A 10,822-nucleotide genomic window follows, 5' to 3' on the forward strand; every position below is an offset into this window, starting at 1 on the left:
CCCGCAGACGGCGCGCCGTTCCGGGGCGTGTCCTCGGCCACCCGGCTTCTATATAGCGGCTGGCGCACCCAGGCCGCCCAGATGCGAGCGCGGCTGCTCCGCGCTGAGGATTGGACTTTTCCTGCTACGCTCCCGCATCCTCGCGCCGCTCGCTGTCGATCCGTCCCCGCGTCCCCCGGCCGGCCCAGCATCGGGCCTCCGCGACGGGTGCCATGCTACGGGCGCGCCCCGCGCTCTGGACTGCGGCTCTGACCGCGCTGGCGTTGCTCCACGGGCCGCCAGCGGCACGGGCCGGCGCGGGCGCTGCGGGCACCGGCCCCGTGGTGCGCTGCGAGCCGTGCGACGCGCGTGCCCTGGCCCAGTGCGCGCCGCCTCCTCCTGCGCCCCCGTGCGCCGAGCTTGTGCGCGAGCCGGGCTGCGGCTGCTGCCTGACGTGCGCGCTGCGCGAGGGTCAGCTTTGCGGCGTCTACACCGAGCGCTGCGGCTCCGGCCTCCGCTGCCAGCCGCCGCCCGGCGAGCCGCGCCCGCTACAAGCGCTGCTGGACGGCCGCGGGCTCTGCGCCAACGCCAGCGCCGCCGGCCGCCTGCGCGCCTACCTGCTGCCCGCAACGCCCGCGCCAGGTGAGCTACCCACGCCAGGTGCGCCGCCGAAGCCCGCCCCTCGGCCAAGGCCACAGGTGGTACCTCTGTGGAGACTTCGCTGCTCTTCCCACCCCAAGGGTTGTACGTGGGGAAGCTGAAGCCTCGCGAGGCGAGGGCGCTCGCCTGAGGGACCCTCCGCAACCGGCCCTCTACTCGCTCCGTTCTTTGAGTGCAGAGTTCTTGTAAATTATAAAGCGCTTTCAGCGAAAATGGGTTATAGATTTCCTGGGCAGGGAGAGAGGGGATGCAGAGGTTAACGGTAAATGGAGAGATCCTGGACGGAGGAGATTCTCAAGCCATTCATGCAGGCGCCGCGCCGAAACGTGGGCGTGTACTGTGCGGCCCAATTCCGGACCGCGACTTCTCTTTCCCACGAACGAAGAGCGAGCGTGTCCATGCCGAGGATGCTTGCGGGGCCGGGGGCGCAGGGAATGGGCCAGGGCGGATTTGGACGGGGAAGGTGGGCAGGTACGTTGTAGGAAATGGTACCTGGCTTTAAAAATACTGATTTACACAGACTTACGGTTTGCAAAGCAGTTTCAGGCCCGGGGGTGTCCCAAAAGCAGCGAGGTGGGAACCGGGTCGGACAGCCTGACGTTCAGAAAGAAGTGGCTCTGGAGTTGGCAGGTGTTCCTCTAAATTTCAAGCATGCTTAGCCAGCCTCACTCAGGTATGTGAATGAAGTTCCCGCGTCGCTGAAGGCTAGGAGATAAAGCCCTCACCTCCAGCCACCAGCTGGACAGACCATCGTGAGCTAACCCCCATCTGGGACTAGAAGGATGGAAATCCCCTTATAATTTCCCTACCTGCAGATTTCCACTCCCAGGTGAGGCTATTTCCTTTCAAGACTCGTGGAAAGGTAAAATTACAACTGCCTAAAACATATACTGGCTCTAGTAGACGGTTAGAATTGCTGGATGCCTTTGTCTCTCAGGGCAGTTGGGGCATTTGCTGTGTGTGTACTTCATTGTTACCGTTCATTTTTGGATCTTCAGAAAGTGATCTTAGAAGTTTTTATAGATATTGTAAGTTTTGGCTGGACTTTAATGGGAATTATGATTACAGTCGTAGTAGCTCCATACTACAGGTTGATGTGGTTTATTATAAAATTATGAAAAGATCTAAGTGACTTCTAAAATCCACTTGGGGGGGGTAAATTTAAATAACAGTCAAAAGTTTAAGAAAATTATCTGTGGCTTAAATGGGACGGTTTTCTTTCCCTCTCTCAGCAGGCATTAGAAAGAAACCAAGGAAGTTTAAGAAATTACTCAGAGTTCTTGGAAAAGAAATGCAAATATATTCATTTACATATTCTTAGCATCCCCTTTGCCCCAGTACTTCCCTGAAAAAGAAAACAAAAAAATAAAACTAAGATTAAAGGAAATTGAAACCAAATTCTACCAATTAAAAACTTACTCTGTGGGTTGCTGGGCTGGATGAATTTGTGCTTCTCCAAACACCAGACCCCTTGGGAACTTTGCAACTTCTCCTCCTCATGGAACTGTTTCTTTTCCCGGGTGAGGAAATCGAAACCCAGAGAGAACGGGGACTTCCCCAAACACCCCTGTGAGCGCACCTGCCCGAGATGCCTGCAGGAGAGAGCGGGGCTTCTGCAACAGAAGCAGAGTATCTTTCAGCCCTTCTCAACTCTCCAGAAGCATTCTCCAAGCCAGAGCTAGACATTTGCTCCTCGGAGCCTAGAGCCAGAGGCCTTGGCAGGCTTCCAGGCAGGTGAGCGTGCTGCCGCCTTGATGGGCCAGATCTCGGGAGGGTAGAGAACAGGTCAGCTGGAGCAGTGCGCTTGGCACCCCAGGGGTAGTAGATGCGGGATCAGATAGCGAACTGAGCCCCACCCGGGAGGGGGAGACATCGGGACTCTGCTCATCAGGGTGAAGCCATCCTATGACAGTTCCCTGGCTGCGTAGAACCAGGCCAGACGAAGGGGCTCCCCACTGGCCCTTCTCCCTTAGGCGGCCCAAGTTCATCCTGGAAAAGGAACAGAGAGCATTCTGCTTCCATATCGGCTGCACGTTTAGTCAGTATACTTCAAATCCCAGTGACGCTGTGGACATTGCAATATCAATAGCAAGTGTGTCTTCATTAGTTTGATTACAATCAGAGATCTGCAGGAAGTGGCTTCCTTTTCAGAGTGAAGCTCTTTGGCACAAAGGATTGTAAGCCTTGTTTGGTGATGTCCTCATCCCGTTTGCTCCTGTGCAAACAAGGAAGGAAGGACTCACCCAGGACAGTACCCCAGGATCCTCAGGGTCCGTGCAGGTCTTCTGGGTGTTCCAGACCCTGCACGGACAGTGAAGAGATGTGACAGCGAGACCTATGAAACACTACCAAACATGCCTCATGAGTCCAGGGGCCTGAGGCAAAGGCGCTCTGTGGAGAATTCAGTTTACCCATCTGAGCCCTTTGCCTGGTGGCACTTAGGATGGGCTGGAATCAGAATCCCTGGGGCTTGCTGCCTCCCAGGTTTCTGCCATCGCCCCAGCGCTTCTGATTCAGCAGGGCCGGGTGGGGCAGAGGATGTGCTTGTCCACAAGTCCACACGTGGGAGGCCCGCACTGGGGCATCCCTGAGGGATTTCTGAGTGGGCCACGGAGCCTTCCCTGGCTCGGGTCTGCCCCCTCCTGGTGGAGGATGAGAGGTACTTGAAAGCTGAGAGCATGAAAAGCATTTTTCTTCAGCTGCACCTACTTTGTAATAGCACATGTCAGTTTTCATTTTTTATTATTATTTATTTTTTTTTTTTTGGCTGTGTTGGGTCTTCGTTTCTGTGCGAGGGCTTTCTCTAGTTGCGGCAAGCGGGGGCCACTCTTCATTGCGGTGCGCGGGCCTCTCACTATCGCGGCCTCTCGTTGCGGAGCACAGGCTCCAGACGCGCAGGCTCAGTAGTTGTGGCTCATGGGCCCAGTTGCTCCGCGGCATGTGGGATCTTCCCAGACCAGGGCTCGAACCCGTATCCCCTGCATTGGCAGGCAGATTCTCAACCACTGCGCCACCAGGGAAGCCCCGCAGTTTTCATTTTTAAAAGATGCCTTCTTGAGACCAAGGGCGTACCATTCACCACTAGTATTATGGAATAATACTTTACCAAGGTGTTTTTCTAAACTTACTCGGAATTGTTGAATCACATTTCCATTTGGCTCGGACTTGGTCAAAATGGTAAGATTTCATCGTTAAGTGTCAATGACCCTCAAGTCTGTATCTGCCTTGTGTCTTTCAAGGAAATGGCAGCGAGTCAGAGGAAGACCACAGCATGGGGAGCACAGAGAACCAGGCCCTGACCGGAACGCACAGGGTGCCCGACTCCAAATTCCACCCCGTCCACACCAAGATGGACGTCATCAAGAAAGGACACGCCAAGGACAGCCAGCGCTACAAGGTCGACTATGAGTCTCAGAGCACAGACACCCAAAACTTCTCCTCCGAGTCCAAGCGTGAGACGGAATACGTGAGCGCTTTTCCTCTTGCTGATGGGGGTGGGGCTGCCCGGCCTGGGCATCTGGAGGTCACAGGGTTGCCCTTTACTCAAGAGCCCCGGCAGTTACTCCACTGGTCCTGCTGATTCAGCGGGCAGCCAAGAGCCCCTCCTTACAGAAGGGATATTGACCCTCCCCTATGGCAGAGGTCTCCTGAGAACCAGTGTGCTGCCCTCCAGGCCCCTGCAAGGCAGAGAGGTATTCTCACAAGAGGTGTTCACTTGGCCTCTGAGTGTCCTGGCCTGTGGGTCCCTGTCCCGGTTCTGTGCCTTGCTCTGGGGAATCACAAGAGAGACAGGGAACCCTGGTGGGCAGCTGCGTGCGAACGGTGACTGCTAAGTCGGGCGAAAGATGCTCAAGAGCACATGGCCGGTTCTCTGGGCGTTGCAGGGTTTTGTCAGGCGGGCAGTTCCCAGGTAACCCGTGTTTTCTCCCCAGGGGCCCTGCCGCCGGGAAATGGAGGACACGCTGAACCATCTCAAGTTCCTGAACATGCTTAGCCCCAGGGGTATCCACATTCCCAACTGCGACAAGAAGGGCTTCTACAAGAAAAAGCAGGTGAGCGCTGCCCGCGCAGCTCCCTTCTCTCCCACCAGCCACTCATGCGGAGGAGGGACCAGCCCTCCACCAAGTCCTCCGGCTGCAGCCGTTGCTTCCGGTTCCTGCCACACCCACGACCTCTGAGGGGCTTCCCCTAAATCCCTGAATCCTGGTATCTTCCCGCTGTCCGCTCCTCCCTCCAGACCCACAGCGCAATGCCAGACCTCCCTGGAACCTTTTACTAGCCATAGAGGGACCCAGACACGTTAGCACTGCTCCGTGGAGGGATGTTTGTATTAACTATTGTAGAGAATTTCCCAGAAGCCTGACGTGAGGTCCTATGGCAGGAAGCTTACCCTGAGGTCCCATGCTGGTCCCTTCCACACCCGTGCCTTCCTGATGGTGACCCGCTGTTAAAGGATCAGATACATTGTTATTTTAAGGCATAGTGAGTGTACCTCTGTAGATTTCAGATCACGCTCTGGGAGCATCTCAATGGACTTTCTAATTGGATGACTCCTACCTCAGTATCTACGGAATTAGTCACAGAACACAGGGCCATGTTCAAAGTGTTGGTGGGAGTGGCCTCGGTTAGAGGGCCCCATCCTGTTCAGTGGCCACTGGCCTCTTTGCCTTTTCATATATTTCTGTCAGTCACTTATTCAGCAAACTCACCCTGAGAAGGTACCATATACACAGCTCAGGGTGTGCTCTGAAAGACCCAAATGTGACAAGCACAGGGCAGATGGGACATTATCATTCCCCCCATTCAGCAGATAGACCTGTAGGACCAACAGGGTCCAATGTCCACCCCAGTGAGACCCTGAGGGACACAAAACCACCAGGACCCCTGCTTTCTTGGGGCACTCATACCTGCCCAACACGCCCCCAGACACACACTGTGCACACAAGGCCTTGGTCAGTTGTGCTTCCTCAGCATAGCAGAGGCCGTGCTGGGAAACCATCCTGGGTGCTGACCACCTGCCCCCGTCGTCATGACCCCCTCGGCGGGGCCTCCCCGGGGCTCACTGGATCATTTGTGCTCTGCCCACAGTGCCGCCCTTCCAAAGGCAGGAAGCGGGGCTTCTGCTGGTGCGTGGATAAGTACGGGCAGCCCCTCCCGGGCTTCGACGTGAAGGGGAAAGGGGACGTGCACTGCTACAGCATGGAGAGCAAGTAAACTGCGGCCACGTAAGCCCTGGGCACCGGTGGGATCCGGGGGGGCGTGGGACCCAGCCTGGTGCGAGGGGCATCTATAGATCCCAGGGGCTGGCGAACCAGAAGCGGCACTGGCCTGGAGGACAGACCCACACGAGACAGGAGCCCTCAACCCGCCCAAACCAGAGCAGGAAAGAGGGTCTGTGGCCAGGTTGTCTTAGAGATACTTAGCCTCATTTTTTTTTACCTTTTTATTTTACATTAGAGTATAGTTGATTAACGATGTTGTGTTAGTTTCAGGTGTACAACAGAGTGATTCAGTTATACACATACATGTATCTATTCTTTCTCAAATTCTTTTCCCAGTTAGGTTGTTACAGAATATTGAGCAGAGTTCCCTGTGCTATACAGTAGGTCCTTGTTGGTTATCCATTTTAAATATAGCATTGCCTCATTTTAAAGATCTTAGAACACTTAAACATTCATACACAACGTAAGATTTCCAGAGTTAAGCTTTTCCCCCCATGAGCCTGATGGTTCATTTATCTTCACATGTAAACTGTTTTCATCGAAAAGAACTTGTTAAAGGAGTATGTTTCTAAAAGATGTGGCTTTTTCTTTCCAGTAAAATACATTATGGCTATTCTGAGAGTGTATGATAAATAGCATGTTAATAAAGTTTATTTAAATCTAACATGAAAATGAAATTTCAAACCATCACGTGGAAGAATGAAATCATATTTAAAAATCTTTTTTCATAAATGAGAGAGCTATTGGAAAAACGATAAATATATTTCATCGTCTCAAGACAAATTTAAGTAAACAGAAGAAACTGTCATTTTTAGTGATAAGTTCTGTTTCCTCGCAAGTTGGAAAAAATAATTGTAATTTCAGGATGATTATGTTAGTGAACACCGTGGGCGTCTCATGGTGTTCTCTGCTTTGTTATAAAGTGTGGAATGAGCCTCCACCCTGCCAGTTGCCTGGGTATCATGCCTGATGGTCCCAGCGTGGGCACTGAGCCCTTTTGATTTGGGGGGAGTTATTTCAATACATTCCTTTTTCTTTCTGTTTTAGTTCATGTGGAGCTCAAATATGCCTTATTTTGCACAAAAGACTGCCAAGGACATGATCAGCAGCTGGCCACAGCCTCGATTTCAATTTCTTTTTGTGGTGAATTGATTTTTTTTTTTTTAAACCAAAGTTTAGAAAGAGATGTTTGAAATGCCTAGTTTTCTTCCAAATGGTGAACTTGGCATCTTTCCACTTTCCAGTAGTCAGTGAAACGCAGTTTGATTCTTCTTGTTGCTTCCTATAAAAATACCTGTAAGCTCAAGCACGGCACGACCGTAGCTCACACCGCCCTGGAACCCTCCCCACGTGTTTGCCGACGCAGCCAACCCTCCACTTCATGCCTTAGCGACGGTGTTGCTTATGTAGACGCGCGCTTCGTCCCCACATGTAAGGTGAGACAAGGCCTCATCGAGAAGAGGAACGCCCTGCCCTCTGATGCCTGCACATCACGACGCACCCACCTGGAGCTACATCTTTGAAGCAAGGGCCAGGGTCCCTGGACCAAGAAGATATTTTGTATCTTCAAGGGACCTGCACTGCTTGGAAACTAGTGGAGAGAATAAGGTGGAATCTTGCACAAAAAAAATAATAATAATAATGACCAAGAATGTTCTAGGGAACTCTGGGAACCTACAGAGGTGGGGATTTCTGACCCTTCTTTGTCAGGCAGCTTCCTGAAGACACAGCCTTTGCTGAGGCCCCGTGGGGCAGGGGGGCAGGGTGACAGCCAGAGGCATCACAAATAATAGCCTGGTTCTCCAATGACTGCAGAAAATAGTGTTTTCCCACTCAACAATTCAAGAGCAAGTGTATTCTTGAGGATAAGCTCCTTAAAGACAAAAGAGGTTTATTTTCATCTCTCCCCTTTTGTCCTCCTTGGCACCATGTAAAAAATAATGATTCTATCTAACCTGGAAGACGAATGGCTTGTTGGGGAAGCCGGTCGAGGACACTGGGAGAACACAGAGAATCCCCCTTGCTTGCTGCACTTGGACTTCCTCCTTTTCTTTCTAAGTCACACGTACACGCAGAGAGAATACCCTCTTCATGACTGTTCACAGTGTATACGTCATCGTCCAAATATGATAGCACCTATACTAGATAATCCTAGACGAACTGTAAGCAATGCTAGAGAATATAAACACGGCCACGACGGAGGGAGGGGGCTCGTGCCCAGGGCGCAGCCACTCTCCCTGAGGCTACCCTCCAGGTCTGGCAGGAGAGTGGGGAGGGGCCCTCAGCCGCCTCACTGCAGCCTCTGGTTGGATGCACGCTGCACACGGCCCTCCTGGAGAACACAAAGGGATCTCAAGATGTTCTGCCTACCTATTAGCTTTCCTTTATTTTTTTAATTAAGTTTTTGAGAAAAAAAAAGGTATTTTTGAAAAGTTCGTCTTGCAATGTATTTATAAATAGTAAATAAAGTTTTTACCATAAAGAAATCCCCTTCCCCTTGTTAGTGACCGGTTCCGGGTTTTGTGTTACGAAATAATCCAGAGGGCAGTGATGTTCCGACTATAGTCGGAACTTTCCCTGCTTCCATCTCTGGCAAGAGAACCCAAGGAGCCAGCCTGCGGCCTTGCTGGCACCCGTCACGTCTGCAGTGAGCCTCCAGTTCTGGGCGGTCCTGCCAGGTTCACCAGCCCCAAGTCCCATGAGTCCGCGGCCACCATCCCCCAACGGCACAAAGAAATGAGTGATCTGGGCTCCCCACTCACCAGGGCCATAGGCCATGCTGTTGCTATGGCAACCGCTTACCAGGGTTCAGCTAGCAAATAAATGCACTGGAAAATTACCAATCATGGGTACTGACGAGGGTGTCGTGAAACGGGGCTTCAGTGATGAGGCAACCTGTCTAAGGCCATTTTCTCATACGGTCAAAAGTCCTTGAACCAACCATTTCTCTCCAGAAACGTATCCTAAAGGCACAATAGGGGATGTGCCCAGAGAGCAGGAGGATATTAAACAAATACATCCATAGAAAGGAATATTATGCCACCACTAAAATGTGTTTGCTGGTAATAATACAGAAAGATGCTCGTGGTGGGGTAAAGGCAGAGCAAAATGCAATTATATTGGGTACACGCACATACACATGCACACACATAAAACTGAACGGAAAGGCACCAAAACGGTAACCTGGTTACACTGTGAATGTAGATGATGTCCTTATTTTACGTCTGTTTCGTTACAGTTTCAACAACTTCCGTAGTGAACAGGAATGGATTCCTTTTTATTTAGAAAAGTGTGCTGCTTCCGTGTGGCAGAGGGGTGGCCCACTGCCCCGGGGGGAAGCATCTGCTTCCAAAGTTGGAGGGTGGGGTCTGCTCCCGTGAGCATCTCAGGCTCCCACTCCCACAGCTCGTCTCCGCGGCCCAGCCGTACCCCCAAACCTCGGGGGTGGCCTGGCCTCCCCTCCCGGCCCCACGTTCCACCAGCAATACGGCCTACGGCTTTTGTCCTGGCATGGTCTGCACGCAGGGGACAGAACACGCAGGATCACCGCTCTTGCAGAGAAACACAGTAAACGAGGCGAGCCAGTGGGACTCGCGGGCCCTGGGAGATGAGTGTGCGGGAGAACAGAGGGGGACGCGGAACGTCCGGCGGCGTCCTTGCTGCTGTTTTCCCTACCCTTTGTTACCGACGTGGGTCCTGGGACTCTTTTTCAAGTAACAGAAATTGATAAGAGGCCAGATGAGAAATTCAGGCTGGGGGCCCCTGCGGCAGGACAGCGAGTGAGCACAGCGAGTGAGCGCTCCCCAGGGCACGGGTGAGCTGGTCCCTTAAATGGGGTGAGAGTGGGGGCCGATGGGTGGGTCGGGCTGGAGGGGTGGCTTCGGTGATCTGCGCACCCCCTTGGTGGTGCTGTGTGCGGGTATCATGTGCAGCACCCTGCTTTTGCTCCTGGCACCAGAGAAAGGGCGGCTGGTTTGTGGCCTTTTTGTATCTTATTGGTCATACTTGCCCCCCAACTGCGCATGCGTGCAGTTATTTTTAGTCCCTTAGAGTTTCTTTGTATTCTATTGCTCGAGGAGACATTTGTGCAGGTGCAAGCACTGCAGCAAAGTGTCCCCGGTCCCAGGTCCCAGCCTGTCTCACTTTCTTCTTTTTTAGTGTACCTCTACGTTTTTTTAATGCACTCACAATGTCTGTCTCAGGGTGAAACTTATCATAACCTCTTTACCATTCTCAGCATCGGACCTGAGAACCTGTATGTCCCCTTTTTAATATTAAAAAGCCTGCAGTGAATGTTCTTTTGTTGTTATTGATGTTGGCGGGGGGGGGGGAGGCATACTTTGGGGATTTTGTTTAATTTGGAAAAGCTAGTGAAGGAAGGCCTAGCTGAGAGGGGACGCGGGGCGGGGGGGGCAGTGAGGGAGCAGGCCCTGGGAGCCCGAGCGGGGAGCCACCCGGTGTCCCTGTCAGAGGCAGGAGGAGGGGGGTGGATGGGGGGGGATGGAGCTGCAGCCGGAGAGGGGCAGGTCGGGACCCCAGAGCCCTGGCATTTGTGCTGAGCGAATGGGGGGCTGGGAGGCAGCAGAGGGGGGTGACCTGGTTGAGCTGTGACAGGCTCGTCCAGCGGGTCTGCAGAAGCCGAGGCCTGGGAGGTCTCCACCTGGAGACTGTGTGGGTCAGACCAGCGCTGCCCTCGGGGGCTGTGGTGTGGCCCGGTCAGCGCATATTTTGCAGAGAAGGCATGGACTGGATGTGAGGGTGAGAAGGTGGAGGTAGAACGTCAGGAATGACAGCAAGTCTGAGCAACTAAAGCAGCATTGCCACTGAAGAAGCAAACAGGAGAAGACAGTCTGGGGGGGACTCGGGACCTCTGTACAAGTTCAGGTTGAGAGGCACATCAGACGAGCCCCGGAAACACCGCAGGCACCTCCAGTAAGGGGGCTGTGGATTCCTGAAGGAGA

General features: G+C 53.0%; 1 protein-coding gene across 1 annotated transcript; it reads left to right on the top strand.

Annotated features, from left to right (window-relative positions):
• The first annotated feature begins 82 nt into the window (after window positions 1-82).
• IGFBP3 (insulin like growth factor binding protein 3) lies at window positions 83-8,347 on the top strand. The gene is made up of 5 exons (XM_082400242.1): window positions 83-621; window positions 3,879-4,105; window positions 4,572-4,691; window positions 5,728-5,864; window positions 6,909-8,347. The coding sequence occupies exons 1-4, from the start codon at window positions 213-215 to the stop codon at window positions 5,851-5,853; spliced, it is 882 nt and encodes a 293-aa protein (XP_082256368.1). The 5' UTR covers window positions 83-212; the 3' UTR covers window positions 5,854-5,864; window positions 6,909-8,347.
• Window positions 8,348-10,822: the final 2,475 nt, after the last annotated feature.

Source organism: Balaenoptera borealis, assembly GCF_965194805.1.
Source record: "Balaenoptera borealis genome assembly, chromosome: 7".
In the NCBI taxonomy this organism is placed as follows: Eukaryota; Metazoa; Chordata; class Mammalia; order Artiodactyla; family Balaenopteridae; genus Balaenoptera; species Balaenoptera borealis.